This window comes from Periplaneta americana, chromosome 14 (assembly GCF_040183065.1).
Source record: "Periplaneta americana isolate PAMFEO1 chromosome 14, P.americana_PAMFEO1_priV1, whole genome shotgun sequence".
In the NCBI taxonomy this organism is placed as follows: Eukaryota; Metazoa; Arthropoda; class Insecta; order Blattodea; family Blattidae; genus Periplaneta; species Periplaneta americana.
In genome coordinates this window covers 119,740,424-119,764,942 of record NC_091130.1, presented here as the reverse complement: position 1 = coordinate 119,764,942, position 24,519 = coordinate 119,740,424, and the positions used below count along the sequence as shown (strand labels likewise).

The following is a 24,519-nucleotide window of genomic DNA, read 5'->3' as shown; positions in this document are numbered from 1 at the left end:
TTTTTATACATGTATCAAGTACACGTCCACTTTTACTTCTTGCAAAAGTGGTAGGAAACACAATGTAGAAGAAAAGCAAGCACAAAGTACAAAGAATTATTTGTTAACTTTTGTTGCAGGTGATGCAGAATATGAAGAATAGAAGAACAGTTAAAATAAAAAGAGAAGTAAACAGCTGTGCATTTTCCTTCAAAAGCTGTAGCCAATTTCAGACAATTACAAGAACTGCAGATCGAAATAGACATCTGTAATGTGGAACGCATATTTTTATAAGTGGGGTATTCGCAGGAATGAAGAATTACTAGTTCACAGAAATGCTACACACATGGGATGTTTTTTGAATGTGTAATTAATGATAAATGATACAGCAATATGATCTGTGGAAATAACAGCACTCGTGCATATATAGATGAACAATTTGATTTGTATACTTTATGGAGTATATTGGACGGTACTCTGCTGATTATCATCTTGATTGGGAACACACTGACCATCTTAGCAATTCGATGCAGCAGACGTCTTTCTAATGTTATGTCAAATCATTTTGTTTTGAGTTTAGCAATTTCCGATTTATTTGTTGGCCTCACATTGCCATATCATATGGCCTTTTACCTTTCTGACACACTTGGAACAGATAAACAGACTTGTATTCTACGATTTGTGCTGCTCGTTCTAGGATGCACGGCTTCTATGTGTAACTTAATCATAATTGCTATCGACAGATATATATCAATAGTTCATCCTCTACATTACTGCAGATTAATTACAAATAAGTAAGTATTATAAAATAAAGTAATTAATGCTAGAACTTTAAATACAGAGACTTCCTATGCAAATCAGCACCACTCCAACTCTACCTAACAAAATCTGTTGGTGTGCAGCAAGTGATTGTACGTTGGTGTACAGATAAGTCCATGCATGCTTTCCTATGCAGACAGGTTCCAGTCCACCCTTTACCACTTTAGCTTCTAAGGAGAGGTGCTCCGCACACCATCACTAAGCTGATGGAACATTACTACAGTGAAACCTCGGTAAGATGCTCTTCAAGGGACCGCATAAAAGTAGCGTATTACACGAGTCTGCGTATTAGCGAGAGTGGGTCATTTTTGGATTTTTAAAATTTTGACACAAAGGTATGAATCAGCATAAGCATTTGTTGAAGAAATTTAAGGATTAAATACTGTAATTATGCAAGATAAAAGGTTATTTTATTTTCTTTCCTTTCATAAAATGTCAGAATAAATACACTGTCTTATCAATTAAAGTGCCCCTTTATTAAAAAAGTAAAAAATCGTTTTCTGTCTTGCACTTGATCCAGTACTATGAATAAATTGCATTTTCCACACGATTTAAATCGGAAGTGACATCAGTAATTTGACTACTAGAAACATTAACGAATCTACGAATCACATATACCGTGGCAAGGGTTTCGTTGCGAGAGGATTTGGAATGTCTACAGCTTCCACTTCCTCTTCAAGTCTTCATTGACAATGCGATTTAAAACTGCCAGCAAGAAGGATAGGCTCTAAATACAGTAGTCTTGCAGGTACTCAAGATTGTATTCACCAAACAAAGATTTCTACAAATCCTTAAATATGCGGGTGCTAGCAGTAAATGTAGAAGTCCAAGAAAATTTTCTCAGTATCCTTTAAAGTACTATATTTTAGAATTTTCAACACATGAAAGAGTGTATTAAATGGGATGATCAGCATATTAAGTGGTGGATTTTACATGGTTTTATATAGGGATGTCAAGGGACCGGACGAAAAGAGTGTATAATGCGGGATAGCATAACAAACGGGCGTGTATTATCGGGGTTTCACTGTACTTGGGATCAGACTGCATAGGAACTCTCTGTACAGACTTAACTTTGTAGTGTGTGTTTGTGTATAAATAGGCCTAATTCCAAAAACAATGGGTGCCACAAAGGTGACACATACTTTCTCATATGTTTTAGGTATTTCACAATTCCATTTAAGGAGTTAGGTACAGTTTACGTCAGTAAATTTTGAAAATATTCAACATTTCTTTCCTCTATTACTGTAATTTGTCCTTCTGCTATATGAAAAAAAAAATGTTTTTACAATATAAACAAATTTATTTATATATTTTTTTCAAAATCCAAAATGATGGCAGTTCACTGTGCAGTGATGAAGCATTTCTCTTTAACTCAGTCACTTTTCAACTTTTTCATGTTGTCTCTCTTTTATTTTATTGCTGAAACTCATGTTTGCAATATCATACACTTTCAATTAAATTCTTTAATAAATAATATATATTTTTTTGTGTGTAAGCAAATATACTCATATTTTACCGTTCTTTTTTAACGATTTTAGTTTTTATCACAAAATCTATCAAAAATAGAGAAGTCATTTTGCATCATTTAATAGATATGACATACATAAATACACACAAAAAATTCCATCATAGAATGCTGAATAGTTGTTGAGTTATCAGGGAAAAGGTTCTTGAAAATGTCATTTGTGGGAAATGAGCATTAAACATTTCTTATATAAGCTGTAATTTCTTGAAACCAAAAATCACGTTCTTGTGTTTACAAACAAGCAGCTGTTACAAAGATGGTTATCAGTATAAGAAATTTGAATCTTCAAACTCTTTCCCATCAGCTGGTATAAGAAAGTGGGCATGGCACTGTTCACTGTCAGGAAGGGCTGAGGCTGCAGCTTCCTGTCTTATAAATCGTAACTAAAAAACTGTTGCAGATATTGACTTTTTTTTCAGTAAAATATGCTAGAATAAATTGTACATTAAACAAAAAATATTTTGAAAAAATTCGATTCTTTTTTTTGAAGTCTTAAGCTGTACCTAACCCTTAAGTTTCGTAACTACATTACAAATATGACTTACTATCTCATCTGTTAATGAAGTTTATTTTCTTGAAATAATTTAATACAATAGGCTCTTGTTGCACAAAGGGGTGCCAGATTACTGAGAGTGCTTAAAAATTTCATTAAATATAATGTTATTAGTTGCGCCAACCACTCCACTTGCACTTATAAATCGAAACTAAAATATTCCACATGTGGCCGGCAAATGTATATGCATACAAGTATAACACATGGCACAAGTGCAAATTTCTCAGAAAACTATTACAGTAGGAGGAGGTCGGATTACCGAGGGCTGGATTAGTGAGCATCTAGTGTATAGACCCAAATAAAAATATGTACTTTCGTTTTCTGAATTGCATACAAAAGACACTCTTTACAATCGCAAAATTAAGACATGTGCCTTCATTTTATAAATTATACGTTTTAAATATGTGCATAATTAACTTTTCACAAAAGTACATATATCTATGTATGTAGTAATCTTTCCTAATATTTTTTCTACCTACCGAAATCGACAATTAAAAGTGACGTGAATGATAAAATATATTAATCTTTTGTTTGGTTCCCTAACAGTTGATGACAAGGGATATAAATCCTTTAATGCTGTAATACTGTTCACTAAGAGTGAGACTTCTTAGCTGGGCCTAGAGGTTCTTTGGACTTAAAATGTTACAATAAAAAGTAGAAATAAGTCTGCTTATAATAATTTAATGGTAATAAAACGCTCTGAAAACAAACTGGGCTACACATTTCATTTATTTCATTTCATATAAAACAATTAAATAAAAAATAATTTTAAGCTGATTTCGAGTTATTGCCATTTTGTGTTCTTGATTTTAAATAAATACCTATTAATTTTTACTAAAAAATATTATATTTTATGTGCTCATTCCAAAATAATTTGACTTGTAGATGAGACATTCCATTTGAAATCGAACAGCACAAAACCTTACAACTGTGTAACTCCTCGAAAAAATATATAGAGAGATAAGAGATACTTTATTGTGTGAAATCTGTTCTCATTTAAGCCCATTAGGTTTCTCCTTTAACTGCGTTAAATTTATCGCATTTCTGTAAAAATCTTCAGTTTCAAAGTGCATAAGCTTGACACGACTTACGATAGACATTCCAACAAAAGTTCATATTATAACTGAGAGTACAATTTGCGTAACTATACATGCACCATATTTTATATTGATATTTATCAGGGGCAAAAATAGATATATCGGTATTTGATAGACTTTCCCACAGAAAGCAGTTAAATAAACATATGAACTGATTCCTCTCTCTCTGAAGAAATTGTATCAATTTTTAGTTCGGTGTAACATAAAGAAGTGCTCTTGTAAAAAAATAATTTCATTAAATTACATTAGCTACATCCAAGTCCCGAGTCGGATGATGGTGCATGTTCGATTCGTTTCTGTACGTGTGACATAAGCAAACATTTTCCTGCACTGCTAGCAGAATGGCAGATTAGTTTGTGTATGCAAGCACATTCAATATAAAAAATTTACTTCAATAAGAAATAAACGTTTACCAGACTCCCACAAAAATACACAGGCAGCAGCCTTTGTGTTTTGATATAGTCCAGTCTGTTAATCCTAGGGTTGTCAACTTTTTTTTTTGAAGAAAATACGGGAGACTAAGAAATCGACAAAATTTCACATATAAAATTGACAAATTATTCCGTTCGGTTACTAAAAAACAACTTTATTCTGTACTTCGGCAGCTAGGCTTAAATTAAGAGTATTTTGAGACAGATTTTGTCTCACATAGTAGTTGAATTAGACTACAGTTTGCATCTCTCATTGGATTACTTGTGTCGAGCTCCTGTTCTCATTTCTCGTAAAAAACAACTGAATAGACTACAGTGGACTTTATGTTGTCAGCAAACAGCTGGATACATTAAGAAGATTGAATGATTGATTGATTACTTGGTAAGCTTAGAATAAAACTTTTTCCCAAATTTATAATATTAACATGGTTTGATTTTAAGCAGATGAGCACTAAAACCCATTTCTGGCAAGCATTACCTTCTACAAAGACTGCACATTTAAATCTCTGCCTTGAACAACAAAATTTATCATGTAAATCATTATCATTGAAGGCAAAATCAAATGTTTAGACTACGAAAATTATATTATGAAAAAGTAACAGAGAAAATGACCGAAGAGAAGAATAATATGAAAGCCAGGAGTCTGTTAAAAATTAGGGGCAAATACGGGAGATCCCAGAAAATAAGGGAGGGTTGGCAACCCTAGTTAATGCTATAGTATTACACAACATGGTCATACATTTAATCTCAGAAGTTTTCTCCACCAAAACTTTTTTTAAATTCCAAATTATGATATGATAGAGGAAGTAGTTTTGAAAATATAAAAATTGGTAATTTACCCTTTGAAGAGGTGGAAAAATTCAAATATCTGGGAGCAACAGTAACAAAACATATAAATGACACTTGGGAGAACATTAAATGCAGAATAAATATGGGAAATGCCTGTTATTATTCGGTTGAGAAGCTTTTGTCATCCAGTCTGCTCTCAAAAAAGCTTTAAGTTAGAATTTATAAAACAGTTATATCACTGGTTGTTCTATATGGTTGTGAAACTGATTCTCACTTTGAGAGATGAACAGAGGTTAAGGGTGTTTGAGAATAAGGTGCTTAGGAGAATATTTGGGGCTAAGAGGGATGAAGTTACAGGAGAATGGAGAAAGTTACACAACGCAGAACTGCACACATTGTATTGTTCACCTAACATAATTCGGAACATTAAATCCAGATGTTTGATATGGACAGGGCGTGTAGCATGTATGAGCGAATCCAGAAATGGATATAGTGTTAGATGGGAAGCCGGAAGGAAAAAGACCTTGGGAGAGGCTGAGACATAGATGGGAGGATAATATTAAAATGAATTTGAGGGAGTTGGGATATGATGGTAGAGATTGGATTAATCTTGTTTAGGATAGGGACGGATGGCGGGCTTATGTGAAATGAACCTCCAGATTCTCAGATTCTCTAAAAGCCATAAGTAAGTAAGAGGTAGTAGTTTTATTATATATGTGGTGTAGTGCCAAATAATAACAACGATGATGATGAGACATAGGTTGTTTATGTACTAAACGATAATAATATTATGTGTACTACTACTAGCGTGGATGTAGTCTGGGTTTCGCCTGCGACCTCATGCATGTTTTTTTTTAAACAGAAACTATTTCTAAAAATGTTGGACCAATATTATGGAATCGTATTTAGGTACATTACGCATACAATACTCACGTCGAAATTCCCTTTGAACACTTTTAACACTCTCAAATTTAGCATACCAAAGAACACATTATGCCTACTGTTGATTTGTAGTAGCCATTTTAATCATCTACGATTTTCATTTGTCCTTTCAGATTATGCATTGTTGACTGTCATATATTGAAACTCCCATCTTTTAATCATAATATATAACTTAACCAGCAAGAAATTTTTCCTACTATTATAATAGCTTTACTTACTTACTGGCTTTTAAGGAACCCGGAGGTTCATTGCCGCCCTCACATAAGCCCACCATAGGTCCCTATCCTGAGCAAGACCAATCCAGTCTCTATCATCATATCCCACCTCCCTCAAATCCATTTTAATATTATCCTCCCATCTATGTCTCAGCCTCCCAAAGGTCTTTTTCCCTCCGGCCTCCCAACTAATAGCTTTATAATAATAAATTAATATTATCCATACCCAAATGGATCAGACTGTACTTCATAAAGTATACCCGTTTAAAGCAATTATATTCTGTGAGGGGGATAGAAGTTATCCCTGGCAGGGATGTTAATATGAATTTATGAGAGGGGATAACTTTCCAATAGGGGGAAAATCCCCCATCCCCACCCGTTAATTCGCACCCTGATGATGACGATAAGTATTTTAAGGAATCTAGCAAAATTAAATGTATACTGTAATTAGATGTAACTGTACTTAAGCAATAACTATCACAGTCGACAAAATAACAAAGCTGCACATAAAAATAAATAAAATATACATAACAAAATAATCTAAGTATATACACCAGCAAAACAAAAACATGACCCATCTTAAATTGATAAATGTGTGAACTTGAGATACAGTAAACTGATGTTTCCTTTCACTATTAATTTAGCTCTATTAGATGTCTCACATGACAGAAACTAAACAGCTACTATCAATGACATCATTTAATTCTGAGATATCTACATAATGTTTCAGTTGAAATAAAACTAACTACAAGTAGCCATCTGCTATACCATCCAAGCTATTGTAATCTGAGAATGACTCGTATATGAATGTTTATCTCTCAATACAGAATGTTCATCTGAATAGGTATCAGATATATTATTTGCTTCCAATGATATGCATATCAAAGGCAATGAACTCAGCTTAGTTGGCATAAACCACTTTTCTGAGTTTTGTGTCTGAGGGATGCCAGAAACAGGAGATACAATTACACTTGAACAAGGAAGTCTTTTGACGAAATGTTTAACCCATACATATCAATCATTTTTTTTCTCGAATGTACACGCACTTTCCCTTTCACTGATAGAAAAAAAAAAAAACTTTAATATCTTCCATGTATTGTGGGTCTCTATCACTAAGGCATAGCGTGTCCTCAGGTTGCGGACAGAGGAGACGGCCTCCAGATATGGGGGGTAGCTGTGAATATATTGAATAAGCAGTCGTAGACAGCCGATGAGGAGGGGTGGTCCTCCCGCTTGGGGTTTGGGCGAAGGGTGAACAACCCATCACCGTAAAAAACATCTTGTTACGAATCCATACAATAAGCCTCGGAATGAGACTGATTCTCAGGCACGAACACAGCAAAGGAAAAAGACCTTTGGGGAGGCCAAGACGTAGATGGGAGGATAATATTAAAATAGATTTGAGGGAGGTGGAATATGATGATAGAGACTGGGTTAATCTTGCACAGGATAGGGACCGATAGCAGGCTTATGTGAGGGTGACAATGAACCTGTGGGTTCCTCAAAAGCCATTTGTAAGTAATATTATCTTATTTCTATGTTGTAGGGTGGCAGTAATAATGGTAGCTGCAGGTTGGTGTGGAGCCCTAATGCTGTCCACAATGCCTATCTACTGGAATAATTGGCAAACAAACGACAAATGTGAAATAGAACAAGTCATGGCACCAAATTATTTTGTTCTTGTTATTCTACCACTATTCCTCTTACTTTGGGTCACTATGTTTGCCATTTATTGGAAGATATGGCGAGAAGCATTGAATCAAGCACGGAGATTAAGAGAAACTAATTTCCTTCATGGGGGAGGGCCTTCAGATTGGAAATCAATTCAGGTAATATATGAATTATAAATGTAAGTGAATACAATCTTATTTTACATCATCTTACTATTGTACACATAACTATATTTTCCATCATTTACAAACTACGAGTATTTTTTTAAATTCAATTTCAATTATTACCCACAGAACATAATGTCAAATATGTGATTCAAACTTATTTCCCCTCTTTCCCTGTCTCTTTCTATCACATTAACTTTTAAACATATTTATCACACCGTAGCTGGTTGGTATCCAATATCAGGCACTTTTGTTTCTCCCTTGAGCACCAAATGCCTTCTCTGCAGCTCGATTCTAAGTTGTAAATAACATTTACTTACATTATGCAGATATCAAAATGTAATTTTATTGATTCTTTCCCCTCCCACTTATAACATTCAGCTTGTAAGTTTCTTACAGAACGACACTGCTTCCTCTTCCTCCTCCCCTCCAAAAAATAACGTAGTTTCCTATAAAGTTATCTCCTATCATTAAAATTACAAATATGTAAATGTTGTTGTTATTGTCTAGTGCCTTGCATCTGGCAATGAAGCCATTAGCAGTCGTGCTTTCCAATACTTTTGAACTGTAGTTTCTTCTGATCTTAATGCTTCACAGGTCTTCAAGTGGTCTTCATTCATTTCTGCTGGATCGTTATACAGGACACATATTGCTGAAGCTGAGATACCTATTCTGCAGAGATGACTTGCTAGACAGTCATGATTTGTCAATAGTCTGAAGGCTGCAACTGCTGTTTTCCTTGGTCTCTGGGGGATTATATCTGGGTTGGAAAGTAGTGTAATCCATTTTTTGTCTTTAGCATTTGATTCTATTTCTTGTAGGTATGAATGAGAAAATTTTGTAGTGATCAAGCGTTTTATTGAGGAATATGAGAAATTAAATTTAGACTTTTGTTTTATTGTTGTGCCTTTCTTTGCAAGTGTGTCTGCGGTTTCAATCCCCATGACTCCACAGTGTGCTCGAATCCATTGGAGATGGACAATCTTATTAACTTTTTGGAGTTGTGTTAACATTTTGTAGCATTCTCTTATTTTTGTTGACTTCTTTGTAGCATTTGAACATATTCCCTGAATTGCAGCTTTAGAATCTGAAAGAATTACTGTCTTGTTATATTTATTTAAGGGAAGATTTAATAATAAAATTGTCGGAGAGCAATGCGTATAGCCTCTATTTCACCATCATAATTTGTCGTGTCTCTGCCAACAGAATGATAAAAGGAAAAATGTGTACATGTAACTTCAGCTCCAGTAAGGTTTTCTGTGGTGGATCCATCGGTATATATGTGTAGCCATTCTTCTGTAGGGTATCTAGTATTGATCGTTTCCAGTGCTAGAAGTTTTTGTATTTCTTTTGGTGTGTCTGATTTACTTATTTCCTCTGTTAATTCCAAACTGAAGGTAGGTTGCAATAATTCCAATGGATTTTCTCTTATGAGTAAATTTTCTCTGGTGTTAGGAATGTTCAATTTGGATTTAATCTGTGTTACCTTTTCTAGGAAACTACTATGAGTTTTAAGGATTGAAGAAGGGAGGTTCTTTTCTGTCCATTTAGAGTTTGGCAGTCGTAACATTTTCTCATGTTGGAGCAGTGCTTGTTCTTCTATTTTTGTTGTTATTGATGGGATCCACGTTAAGGCAAGCATGGCATCAACAGGTGTGGACTTAACTGCTCCAGTGATTAGACTAAGAGCCTGATTTTGTAGTTGTTCAAGTTTATTGATGTTAGCATTTGCTGCTGTTATTAATGCTTCAGAACAGTACAAGAGATTTGGTTTAATATACATTTTGTATGTTGTATTAAGGACTCTCCTTGAGCAGCCCCATTTAGCACCAGCTAACCTTTTCAGGATTTGCAGTTTCTTTTCAACCTTTTCTGAGATGTACAAATATGTAAATGTAAAATGTCAAAAAGATATATTAGATAGACTTCACTATTTTTAGTGCCCGAATTCTTTTTTTATACTTCGTAAAATGGAGTAAGAAAGCTATGACATATGCATACAAATGTTATTCCCTAACCTATAAATACAAATTTTACTCCCTAACTTATCATATTTTCTGTTTTACAGGTGGTTTTAATGGTGTTAGGCAGTTTCTCTGTGTGCTGGCTCCCATACATGATTGTTGCATGCACAATAATATCTGGAATTTGCAGCAGTGAAACTGGTATTGGCTATAAAGCAGCATTCTCAATGGCAATGGCCAATTCCTGCATGAATCCGATAATTTATGCATGGAAAAATCCAGAGTTTCGTGAAGCCATTAAAAGACTTCTACATTGTCGTTCACCAAACAGAATACCTCCAACACCATCATTCTTTCTTGCCAATAAAGTTTCTCTCCAGACAGTTGGAACGAGTATTGACAGTTATGAACACCAAACATCTCTAGAATGACTGTACTGTGCCATAATAGACTGAGTAGTTTTCATTCCATAAATAGTTATATTTCCACTGAACTATCAAGTGCATTTTCAATTGAAATCTACTCTTCGATTAAGGTGAGAGAGTAAGTGAATTGTGCAGAGGGTAGGCTCTGCAAAATATTTTTAATTAAATGATCAGTGAATGTTTATTAATCATTACACAACGAAGTAAAAAGTATATCAACATGCATGTTTTATACAACTCTAAAGTAAATTACTGTGAAATTTACCTCATATCATAAATAGTAATATGTAAGCCTCGTAAGTTATGTCTGCTTAAAGGAACCTGTTTGTGAAAATTTATAGAGGAAATAACTAATGTCTGAATTGCATCACTCATGGTGCGAGACATTGTACTTAATAATTACTTCTGTCAAACTAGTGACATCTTATTACAGTAATACTAATTAACAGTGTGATATGAATCTTTAAAAAGAAATATCCTTAAGTTTCACGACTCATTGTATGAAAAGCTCACAATGCTATCTATATTATTGAATAATTGTTTATTTGTGCCTTAGTTACATAATTTATCAACTTTGTGATGCAATATGAAGATGTATGTTTAGTCAACAGTCCAAAGACTGGTTGAAACCTCATAAGTAACACCTGTAAGGAAACACTAATAAGGCAATTAAACCAGAACATAAGGGGTAGGGTTGTCAGTTTCTTTTCTCATATTTGAAGTGTAATGTATCAAAATAATCGTCGAACTAAGGTAAAATTTGAAACATAAATTAGAAACATTATGCATTTCATCACAGTAAATAAAATATACTGTAACTAGTATTTTTTTATACAAATTTCTGCAAAATATAGTGGCAAAAAAAACTGGACTGAAGGAATAATCAAAGTCCCTGAAATGAGCACTGCGCATGCCATGCACACATTCACAAGATAGCGAGTAATCTATTGAAATTGTTGTAGTTTCAACTGCTGATGTAGCCCATTTCGAAAGCCATTAGAAAATAAGCTGGTAAAATTCATGTTCTGGGAATAATAAGTTAATTAAGTAGTAAAATATCGCTGCAATCGAGAAGTATTGGGAATAAATTTGAATAAGGAACAAAAAAAAGTTTGAATAATTTCAAGGGCAAAATTGTTCAAATCTGCTTTACAGGGAGCCTTACCTGAAAGACTAGACTTGCAAAAAAAAGTTTCCTTTCCAGGCAGGATTCGAACCATGAAAGTCTTGGTTACCAATCTATCATGCTGTAACTGTGCTATGGAATCACTTGAGAACCAACGTTCCTTGAGAGTCTGTCATACAACAAGTGATTTAAAAGGAGACTACATTCTACGAGTAGCTTTAATTTAGAACTAATTTCACGTAATTTGCATCACTTGTGAAAACAAACATTACAATTACATCTCTTAATTTAATTTAAGTATCACTGGATAGAGAAACTCGCTCCTAAATCACGTTATATGTTGCACCTTATCACAAATTTGTAGTCGATACAGAATGCTATGAATAGATTCTCCTCAAAATGGCCACTGCTAGAGAAACACATATCAGACTGACAGCTCTGCTAAATGACGGATATTCCATATCTCAGGCTGCAGATAGGCTAGGAATGGCAAAACTACTGCGAAGAGGTCGGCTCGTCGATACCTAGAAACTGGGAGGGTTGAAAGAGCCGTGGATCTGGGCATCCGAGAATTTCAACGGGAAGAGAGGACAGGGCATTGCTCTGAATTCGTGAACATAATCCGTTTATGTCAGCAAGTCAATTACAAACTGCCTCTCGATTCCCTAGAGACTGTAAGATGGTTGGCAATCGCCTTAAGGCTGCGGGTATTAGGAACTATAGGGCTGCTCGTAAACAAACTCTTATAGAACAGTAAACCATAGACCGCCTGGCATATGCTAACAGTCTAGATGGATTCGATTGGGGAAGAGTCATCTTCACTGACGAATACCAGATCTCGACTAGTTATGCAGGACCTGTTCGTGTCTATCACGAGGCTGGCTGATGGCACAGTCGTGCTTATGTGGCTCCAAACCCAAAGCAGGGGCGCATTAGCGTCAAGTTCTGGGGGTGGATGTCTCGAGACGGAGCAGGAATGTTACAGTGGATAGATGGGACTCTGCGCACGGATCAGTATATTCATATTTTGCAGCACGTGTTTTACCCTTCCGCCCATGAACATTATCCAGATGGACCATTATTGTTCCTGCAGGATAATTATGCAGTACACAAATCGATAGGTGTTGAGAGATGGTTGTCGGAGAGGCCAGAGATTGAAGAGATTGCTCTGCCTCCCCTTTCACCTGATATGAACGTTATCGAAAATGCGTGGGCCAAACTAAAAGGAAGAATGCGCAAACTGATTGCAGACAGACCACCTCGGAATCGTGACGAGCTCTGATGCTTGGGAGGATATTGCCCAGGATCTTGACTATTTTCGGAGGCTCGTCGATTCCATGTCTAGGTGAGCAGAAGCTGTCAGAGAAGCTGAAGGCTACTGGACAAAATATTAGTAGTTCAATAGCCTATTTAATTTAATTTAATTATTTTTTGTAATTTTTTTTTAAATACATTTTTTGTTTTGTTAGCGGAAGACCAGATACATCTTCCAAATAAATATTTTTTTTAGGCCAAATAATAATCCACATTTGTTTTACTAAAATGAAATTAGGTCCACGAGCTGTGACAATGAATATTACTGTCGTATACTTAAAAAAAAATTGCCTGCCACGGGAATCGAACCTGCGTCCATTTGGACGATAGCGGCGTGCCCCAAGCACCTGAGCCATTCAATGAAGACGAGAACAGTAACCAGCCGCATGGCTGTTGTTCAACTGCACAGGTGGTTTCAGGTCCAAGGAATATGCACCGACGCTCTGGAGTGAACAAGGCTCTGAAATTAGCTACAAGGGTTGGTCCAGTTTTTTTGCCATTACACATCTCTATTTGGAATGAAAGAGAAAATTCTGAATGTATTTTATCTAAGTTTATTTTATAATTCTGCAATTTTCTTATAGTTTATTTTCATCAGTAGTAGCATTTAGTATTTTTCTGTGTTACTTCATGTTTGGTCAACTTATATTCATGTTGTACTTTTGTGGTTATTTCCTTCGAAGTCAGCTGATTTGGCTATCACACGTTGTGATCAAATGATTTATAATGGATTCACTAAAGGATTGTGAAAAATTATCTGTCCAAAATAATTATTACCACATTCAACTCCAACAACAGTGAAATTAGTTCACCCCCCCCCCCCCAAAAGCCAAATACGCTATTATACATTTCCTCTTTAATCAAATCATATGACAGTTCTACATTGGACTGCCTATAGGTGACATGTTTAGTGTATTAGTCTGATAAAATTCACACAAGAGGTAAAAATTCTACTAAAATCATTTGTCTACAAGCACCCGACACAGTGACAGTTGAGATTAGACAGGCAACCAATCACGATTAACTGTGCATTCGTTTACACAAGGGCAGTAGTTGTCTTATATACATAATAGTTTATACAAAGCAACATTATATTTGTCAAACCAAAGTAATTTTCAACTCGCAAGGTCACCTAATAGAAAAAAAAAGTCAAAAGGTTCACTCTCCATTTCTATGCAATCTGTGAGTGGATCTCCATGAAGATTCTCATTTGTAGCTTAATAATTTAATACTGTGTGAATGCAAGTCCAATTCCGACTGATTTATGAATTATGCTGCTGGAGTTTATTTAATGAAAACGAAATGAGACGAACTCTAGTTACCTACATATAGAAATACTGTAACAATGTAATACTAACACATGTTTGGCCTAACTCGAGAATATTTCTAAGTTTCCTCCTTGCATACTTTACAAAATGCACCCATGAACACTAGGAAATGTATTTAAAACAAGCACATTTAAATCAGGAACATGATTAAACGAAAATATCTGAACAATGTGTAAATTATATGTTTTTGCTTGTAAATAATCAATTACAGTATTTTATGTGAATACATGTATGTGATTCTGGAAATTAAATTCATATTGATAATATTGGTATTGGTAAATAAAGCACAGAAGAACGAAGTTCATGTATTATTTTACATCATATCATTACCACCACAACAATAATAATTATTATTATCATTATTCTAAATCGTTGGTCCCGACCCACATACATTAAAATTTCCGTTTATAGTGAACCCTCACTTCGGTTATAGTGAACCTAAAACTAGAACTTCCCCAAGAAAATGTAATTTTAAAATGGCCAAAATGGTAATTTAGGAAACCCTTTCTCGTATAAACTTCCAAGAATATGTTCAGAACAAAATCTCAAACCTTCTACTCCTTAAGTGCATTGAAAGACAAAGGATTTGTTCAGCTTCCTAAACAGCTTGAAACATGTTAAAGAGAATAGTATACGCAGTGACAGATAAAGGAAGGATTCGTTCTGACTCCTTTAAAAGAGATTATTAGAAGAATAGGAAGAGAAAGTGTTTTCTTTTGTAAAAGGGAGTAGAGTGATGACCAAAGAGTAAATACAAGGATTACAGTATAATGGTCCTCAACCCTTCCTCCCACATCTTTGTAAAAGCGAACCCGGGGGAATTCTAAGACCGAGTACACAGTAGCATACTCTAGTGGGAAGAGGTGCGAAATCGGTCAGTGCCTACTACCTATATGGCCAAATCAGATTCAAGTTTCGAACATCAGAATGTCGAGGCGTAAAGTGTTGGAAGTTGGAAAATACAGTGAACATTAGTACTAATATTGAACATGGTCTGGCCTAAACAGACATTAATACTGTATGTATAGCAACTGCATTATTATATGCAGACGATCAGGTTCTTTTTGCTACAAATGAAGATGAGCTGCAATACTCAATACATCACCTGAATATAATAGCACAATATTTCAATATAAAAAAATTTCCCCAAACAAAACAAAAATTACGGCATCCCAAGGTAAACAGCCAGTTAGGAGTAAAATTTGCATTGGAACCCATACGTTAGAACAGGTAAACTCATTTAAATATTTAGGTTATAATTTGACATATTTACCTGTTACTGATATGTCTGAAAATATTAAACATTTTGATGGAGTCTTAAGAACCATCAACCAGGTTTTCACAACCACGAAAACCCAAAAACATACCAGGTTAAAAGCATATAAAGTTCTAGCAAGACCTGTCCTCATGTATGGTAGTGAGGCCTAGACTGTCCGAAACTCAGATGTTCAACACCTAACAACTGCGGAAATGAGATTTCTAAGGAGGACTGCTGGCTACAGCTTGCTTGATCACAAAAGGAAAGAACTAATTACAAAAGAATTGAAAATTACACCTATTTATGAACATCTCAACCACTATAGACAAAAATGGCTTAACCATGTCAATAGAATGGACTGTTCCAGACTCCCAAGACAAATTTTCCGCTATATACCACATGGAAGACGATCTTTGGGACGCCCCCTGAAAAGATGGATGGAGACCGTAACAGGCCACTAGGCCTAATATCTGCAAGGACGATGATGATGATAATAGCAACATCTGTAGTATAAAAACAGACGCCTCGGTTTTAGTGAACCTCGGATATCGTGAACGAAATATTCTGCTCCACAGAGGTTCACTAAAACCGGAGTTGACTATATATCCCAGATTATCCTGACCGCCTTCCAGAAGGACGGAATGCTGGGCTTAAGAAATAGTTCAGGAACATCTGGGATATACTGCTGGCCAAAAGTTTCTGGACACCAAGATATTTGGTTATTTTATGATCATACTGTGATACTGTGGGACTCTATCTACGTGACTAGCACGATTTACAAACATTGTGAAACCTTATTGTGTATATGTTGGCATGGATCTTATCATTGGTTCTGACTCATTCCACTCACAAAGGTGAAACACTGTCTTACAGTTGCTATGCTTTGTTCATATATTTCGATCGTGTGCACAGTTATACTAACATTAACAGTAAATAAACAATTGGAGGCCAAAAGAGCATCTATATTATTACAATATCAGTGAATTCTAGTAACAAAGTAAGTTTTTCAATGTACTTTACAATATTTTATGTGTTTATCACTGGTGAATTATGTGGTGCACATTTCTTTTCAAATCATTTAATTTATTTTTTCTCCTTGCATTAATAAAGGAATGGGACATGAATGTACTGTAAGTGCAGAAGAACATTCAGCAGTGAATAAACTTCATAATGAAAGCTATACAAATAGGACTATTGTAGAAAGGCTAAAAATTTCGCTCTCCATTGTTCATGATACAGTTCAGAGATTGAAGTGGGAGACCTCGTACCACACCCAAAAATGAAGATCAATCAGTGATCAATCAATCTTCTTAATGTATCCAGCTGTTTGCTGACAACATAAAGTCCACTATAGTCCACTTTAGTCTATTCAGTTGTTGTTTTTCACGAGAAATGAGGGGTATTTTGATCGGTGTTCATTATAGATGCCTGTTGCTAGTAGCCAGAGGTGGGGTGTAGTCAATATATACTACAGGACTGTGTCTTCTGCAACTAGTACTGATGATTTTAATTTACTTCTTTTGTGGTTTATGGATGGACAGTATAGAAGAATGTGTTCCAGATCTTCATCATGATTATTACACCAAAGACAAGTAGGATTATCAGAAATGTGAAATCGGTGTAGGTACAACTGAGTGACAATGTGACCTGCTCTGGCTCTTGTTAAAATGTTTGAACATGTCTAGGCAAGTTTTTGTACATTTCCAGGTCATTTGGTCTCTTTTGTACAGACTGTAAAATTTTTCCTTTGTCAGAAGAGAGCCAATTGTTGATCCAAAGGTTTGTAAAATGAGACTTTACTGAAGCAAAAGCATTGGATAGAGATATCACTTGACGAGGTCTTGGTTGCAAATATGTTGCCTGTTTTGCAATATTAAAGACTTTCTCGTTTCCAGGTATACCACAATGACTAGGTATCCATTGAAATGTTATTTCCTTTTGGAGTTCTTTTAGTTTACTTAGTTGTTTCCGAATTGGAATAATTCTATGTGCGTATAGGTTTGGTACATATTTAATTATATTAAATATAGCCCCCTTGGAGTCGGTAAGTATGCAAATAGAGTTTTCAGAAATTTGAGTAACACACTGAAGAGCAGCATCAATAGCTAGCAATTCAGTGTCAAGACTGGAGGAGGATGAACATGGTATGAAATAACTTTTTTGATATTTTGGAATATAATATCCTGCTCCTGATGTCCCATTATTAGGATTTAGAGATCCATCTGTATAAATTTGAAGGTGATCCTTGTGTGTACTGCAGAGTAGTTCCATGGAATTAATTTAAGAATGTATGGAGGATCATTTTTGGAATGATATCAATCAGTGATATCATGCAGCAAAAGAAACAGGAAGCTCACAGCACTGAACTTCAGGCAGAATTCAACACAAGTCATGGCACTGAAATTTCTCTCAATACTGTGAAGTGTCATCTAAGAGAAGCAAACCTATATGGAAGATATTGATCTGAATGAGGGGGAGGGGGGGGAGAGCAACGGTGAATAGTTCAATGGTTGAATTGTTTGGACTTTTTCAATTGCTAATTTAAAAAAAATTGTAGCACAACATTTCGAAGAGTGGCTCTCTCTTCGTCGTCAGGTAAAAACCTACTGCTTGAATTGTTACAAACAGCTAGCCTGTCAGACAGCTCTGTACAGGCCCGTGGGCCGGACGCAGGTTCAAATTCACTTACACTTGTTGGGTTCATGCCAGGCTCAGGCCTTAAAGAAACACAAATAATTTTCTTTTCCGCGAATTATATACTTTTTTATGCTCCAACTGGAGTGATATCTTGCAGCTGTTCCTGATGCCTATGGTCTCTGCTTTATCTGCTAGTCTTTGAGTGATAATTATAAGCTAATCTTGGGTTCTGAGTCGGGTTTGGGTCTGGTTCAGATCGGGCTGGATCGGTTCTGAGAATTTTGGCCTGTGCAGACCTCTAGTGACATTTCTGGAGACTTTATAAGTATTCAACCTTATTGGAAGATTTTGCATGTGAGAAAGAATTACAAACACGATAAAATAAATACCAGGGGCCGAATTCATAGTCAACACTTGTCGTAAGGAAACCCTTAAACAATTAATCCATGGCGCTACAGCCTATGAAGGGCCTAGACCGACCAGCCGGCTGCTGGCCTCACGCCCACATGACGAAGCAGAGGTGGAGATCATCCAACCAGAATGGAGGTATCGTGTGATCCCCCCAACCGTTATAGCTGGTATTCGCAACCGAATTTCGCTACCTATCGTAGCTCCCCAAGTGCATCACGATGCTGGGTGGGCACCAGTCCCATACACTGGCCGAAATTTCATGAGAAAATTTCTTTCCCCATGAGGACTCGAACCAGCGCGCATTCCATAATGCGAGTCCTAGGTGGGATGCCTTAGACCACGACGCCATGGCGCGGGACCTTAAACAATTGCTTATAATAATTTCCAATTCATAAATCCCACAAAAGTGAACACTTATTCAAATAAGGTAGCTTGTCAGCTTACTCAAGTGTTTCCTCATATGCATTGTAATCAGCTGAGTCGGTATACTATGGATGATGATTATGATTTTGATGAATTTATGGAGTTCTATAATTAAAATGAAAATGTGTTTCGGTAAAATAAAAGATACAGAGACATGGAAAAGTCTATAGAGATGTACAATGACCAACAATTTAAGAGGAGATACCGTTTCAACAAGAACACTGTTGTGGATATTTTGGTGCCTCTCATTGAAAATCACAATACAACCATGAGAGGCTTACCAATTTCACCACTGCTGAAAATACTGGTTGATTTGAGATTTTATGCTACAGCATTATTTCAGGTAGGTTTGTGTAGGCTGATAACACAGCAGTAACTGATAATAATGTAATAATAACCTATTTTTGGCAACACATAAAGCTATTCTGGTTTTATTATTATTTTGTAGTTGGTTTATGCAGATTTATATCTCATAACTAGTTCTCTTAGCTCACTTCTTTCTTCTTCTGTAAAATGTTTTCTCAACATTGTGTATAATTTTGAGCTCTATAGTATTTACTTCTGTATTTTTCAATGATAATAATGCCGATTTAACAATTTGAAGGCAGTGAAAAACAATTGAATGTGCGAAAGACCTCATGTCTAGCCACATTGTCATCTTTCTTTCTATGTCAAGGGAATGCTCAGTGCATATGGAAAAGTAGCATCTCTGCAATACGATCTAAAATAAGTGTTAAGAAAACGCTCATTACTTAAGTGTTTCCTCATTTTATAAGTGACGACTATGAATTCGACTCTAAAAGCAGTTGAATGACATTATTAACATTACTTTTGAAAACTGGTAAAAACTGAGTTATAAACAGAAAACAAATAACACAACAACGAAAATAATAACTTACCTCTACACCAGTAACCCCAAGAGCAGTGCGTATGTTGGGTGTCATGCGGAAAGGAACCTTCTCTGGCACTCTCAAAGTTTTCCCCTTCTCAAAACATACATTGTAGTCTATGTGAACAACCTTAAAAGTGAAAGTTACACATAATTAATAACTGCAAATTTAATAATAATAATAATAATAATAATAATAATAATAATAATAATAATAATAATAATAATAATAATAACAACAACAACATTAATAGCAGCAGCAAAGATATGACTGAACTGTGTACATACTTCTCCTGTTGACAAATCAACCAACACGTTGTCCAAATGTCGATCTCCAAGTCCAATGATATATCCAATTATAGACATCACCGCAATTGAGTATGAGTATGTTCTTGTTGTCTGCCACCAACTACCAGCATTCACACTGTGACACCACAGTTCTCTGAAAAAATAAAAAGTTAAATTAGAATTACAGACTGAGACTACAAATCTTTATAACCATCACAATTATATTTTTGACGTGAAACGTCTATGTTCGAAGTACAAGAGAGAATAATTGTAACGTTCTGACATGAGAGGTTTACTCTGACATCACTCTTGCTACCATGAAAACAGAACTTTGTTGGTTGGTTTCTAATGCACTGCATTTAGTGATAAAGCCATTAGCAGACGAGCTTTCCAGTATTTTGAGACCAAGCTACTAGCCATACTTAAAATCTTATACTATAGTCCCGTCGCTCTTATTTCCGGCAGCCAATCGCGTTGCAGGTCGGCTACATTTAAACGTGTGCGTCTTGTGATTCGCTTATGAAGACGTTATTCATTTCTTAAGGCTCGATAAATACTTAATACAATCGCCCGCCATTTTGGCTCTTTCGTTGGCGTTCGCAGAAAGCACACAAAGACGTTATTTGCCGCTCAATTATTTGCTGAATTACAGTGCATTTGATTTATTTTATCATAGGAGCTACGACATGATAATGTTTAACAGTGTGGCAAATAGATTCCTCGTATGGTAGCTTGGGAACGAAAGAACAAAAATAGCGAACGATACTACCTACCTAAACTTTATAGAGCCTTCACTTCCTAAGACGTAAGCAAAGAGGCGGAGTCACGCCAGAAATAACAGCGTCGCGACTATACCTGCAGAATTCTGTACTTCCTCTAAGTATAGGCAAACAATATTAAGCATGAATGTAGAATTACCACTCTCACAGCATTTCCAATTATACAAATAAAAAATCTCTGTTTTGAAAGAAATTAAATATATTTTCTTCAATACCCTGCACCCTCGAATAAGCCACACACCCCACTTTCAAAAAGAGGGGAGGGGCAGAAAGAAAGAAAAGAAAAAAAAATCAACAAATGTATTCACGACAAATTAGAAAAAACTAAACACAAATAGAGTTCAGTTAACAATAAATAAATTAATTTTATCCAGGAACAGAACACATTTCAAACCCATCTTATGTGCACGCATGCACTGCACACGTCAGTTGTCTTGCATAATCAGATTTTTACATGATATCTGTCTGCATCATTAATAGCATGCGTCACGATTTCCATGTTCCTCTGCATCTTTCATAATTTTAAGTTTTTCGCTCCAAGTAAAGAATCACAATCTTATAGTGGTACTCATTTTCAGAACAGAAAATATACGACGCTCAAACTAATAACTTATCACACTTGAACTTGATTCTGACACACGTACTGCTAATCCAAATGCCATTTAACAAAGTTAACAATTGAAACACCTGCACGGGAAGATAACGGCTTGCACTATACCACCTTAGGAATTGCGTGGGAGGAAAATCGGGCAGTGTTACCAACTTCATTTCGAATAAGCTCCACACACTTATTTTTTACTTGTATATTTTGGGAAAAATGTGCGCGAAATATTCGAGAAAATACGGTATTTGTTACGTTTTAAACAACAAAATACTCTTACAAAATAATTTATTTGTATATACGTAGGTAATAAATCACAGCATGGCATTATTGATTTATAGCAAGCCAATAGCTGCAGGCTCTCTTTAAAAATATGAACGAAAACATTTCCCAGAAGGGAAACCTTACATCTCATTTGAAAACAATAAAACAATGACAGTAATTTTCACTGAAAAAGAATATGTAACTTACTTTGCAAGGAGATCTTTTGGAGTTTCTTCCATTAATTCAGTGAGTACTTGTCGAAGGATTGGCAATGGCCACTCTTTGCGGTTGTCCAAATTAGTAACCCCTCTTTCCTTCAACAAGGGTGTCAATTTACTGTAAAACAGTTCTGAGGGACGCATAACCTGTCCAGGGCCTAAAAACAACAATAATAGTCAATAAACTTTCCCATTGATATGTGATGGCAAGTACTGTCCTGGCCAGTTAACTAGTAAGCTACCAGCGCATATATAACATGGAAAGGGGGGGGGGATATTCTTGAATCAGATTGAAACGTACCAGCTTGATACTGATAATGAATTATGGGATTCAGCTTGCTGGTTATCTAGTCCGGACAGTAATTTAAATGGTGAAACAAGTGTATGTATTAAGTATGGTCACACGTAGCTACTTTTGCAGCGCTGCAGTACAAAAAACTGCGCAACTCTCGTACTGCGACATGTGAACAACGGTGCAACCCGAAAAGTAGCGGCTGCCGAACCTGCTACTTGCTACTTTTTCATGCTGCGCGCAGCTTAAATGTAGCGATGTGTGAATAGGGTTCTCAGGGTTGCAGCTGCAGATTTTTAATATCGGTTTTGTTGAAACTTTTGCTGCAGTTGCGACCAGTGTTGCCACCCAAATGTGCCAATGATACTTTTATTGTTTGGATATATTTTAATGTTAGATGTGATGAAAATAAATTATTTGTAACAGGTACTAAATGAACAATACAGTCTGAGCATATAATTCATTTTTTTAATTTTCCATAGCGTAGTTTCAAACAGGAGGGTTGCCAACATTGATTATGTAAACATGCTGTTGGTTATCATTTAAGTATATTGGTGTTTTTAAAAGCTTTATAGTAAAAATAATGCCAACTTCTGAATACTAGTTAGGAAAGATAAGCAAATAATAGATAAGTAAGCTTTCGCAAGAGTTTATTAATAATGCGAACATAACCAGAAAATGTATATTGAGAAGTCAACACGGAGATGGAAACCTGCAGCAAGACTGTGGCTGCAAAAGTAGCGCCTTGTGTGTGAACAGACTTGCAACCTCCAGTTGCAACTTTTGCAGCGCTCAGGTTGCGCAGCATGAAAAGTCGCGTGCAGCGCGCTACTTTTGGCTTACGTGTGAAGACGACATGCAACTTTTGCAGCTGCAGTACAAAAGTTGTGCAGCAAAAGTAGCGACGTGTGACCGTGCCTTTAGACTGTATGTAAACTTCCAACAATGTGAATGTACGTCATTACAAAATTAGACAGTTTTATTTGCTATTGCTCACCATTTCCTGACTGTAGACTAGTTGATGACTGACCCCCTCGGAGAGACACAGTTGCTGTTTCTCTCTGTTGCCATCTTTTGTACAAACCAAACAGGGGAGTAACACCATCTACCCAGCTTATAAGTCCACTGCGAGGTCCGAGAGGTATCACAGAATAATGGCGAGCTCTATACACTGAATCTGATGCCAAACTGCTGCGGCGCATCATTGTGTTGGCTATGCTAAGAAACTGCATGATGCGTTCATCTAGATGAAGATCTTCCAACCCTTTGAATAGGTATGTGTATCTAGAAAAAAAATTACTCGTTTTAAGTAAACTGCGATAAAACGACTCCTTTATAAGTTAATAAAACAACCTATGACATAACAAAAATTACTAGAATTCAAACTATTTCTATTTACTGTGTATGTATGTATTAATGAAGGGTAATTCGCGAATGAACCGACTCTTTTGAACGACTCTCTCCTTTGAGCTGGTCGTTTGCGAGACACTTCCATCTCCTTCAGCTCGTGACTTGCAAACAGCACATAGCTCATGTCACGACTCCCACTCTCGAGTAACCAATGGCATTCATTGCATTATCATGTGAGATTTACAGTTCATTACAAACTTAGAGAAAAACAGAGAAGGCATGACCTTGGATAGACCACGCTGTATGCTGATAGTGGATGGATGTTGACAAGAAGGAGAAATATAGACAATGAGAAACGATTAGATAGTGAGAAGCAGATGTGTAGTAGTAAGGGAAAGCCAATATACAATTTAAGAAAATGTTGTGCAAGTGATGAAGAAGTAAGAAATTGAAAAGAGAAAGGATTGAGTATAATGAGAGAGTAAATGTGAAAAGAACATAGTGTGGTAGATTTTTTTTATTTTATTTTAGTAGGTTATTTTATGCCGCTTTATCAAAATCTTAGGTTATTTAGCATCTGTATGAGATGGTGATAATGCCGGTGAAATGAGTCCGGGGTCCAGCACCGGACGCGCTAACCGTTACTCCACAGGTGTGGACTAGTGTGGTAGATATTAGAAAGCAAGGAATAAAGGGGAAACCCACCAGTGTGGCTCAGTCGGTTAAGGCGCTTGCTTGCCAGTCTGAAGTGGGCGCGGGTTTGATCC

The 24,519-nt window shown here is 36.0% G+C and overlaps 2 protein-coding genes across 2 annotated transcripts in view; one reads left to right on the top strand and one right to left on the bottom strand.

Moving 5' to 3' along the window:
- The window catches only part of LOC138713708 (histamine H2 receptor-like), a 29,111-nt gene extending 15,269 nt beyond the window's left edge, over positions 1-13,842 (top strand). The window contains exons 2-4 of the mRNA XM_069846009.1: positions 120-773; positions 7,897-8,179; positions 10,254-13,842. Of these exons, the coding sequence (XP_069702110.1) occupies positions 373-773; positions 7,897-8,179; positions 10,254-10,580 (1,011 nt within the window). The 5' untranslated portion in view covers positions 120-372 and the 3' untranslated portion in view covers positions 10,581-13,842. The remainder of the gene's footprint in view (positions 1-119; positions 774-7,896; positions 8,180-10,253) is intronic.
- Positions 1-24,519, bottom strand: part of nonC (serine/threonine-protein kinase Smg1) — a 235,970-nt gene that overhangs the window by 127,301 nt on the left and 84,150 nt on the right. Inside the window, exons 33-36 of the mRNA XM_069846010.1 lie at positions 23,400-23,686; positions 22,100-22,268; positions 20,249-20,402; positions 19,971-20,090 (exon numbers count right to left, since the gene is read on the bottom strand). Coding sequence (XP_069702111.1) covers positions 19,971-20,090; positions 20,249-20,402; positions 22,100-22,268; positions 23,400-23,686 — 730 coding nt within the window. The remainder of the gene's footprint in view (positions 1-19,970; positions 20,091-20,248; positions 20,403-22,099; positions 22,269-23,399; positions 23,687-24,519) is intronic.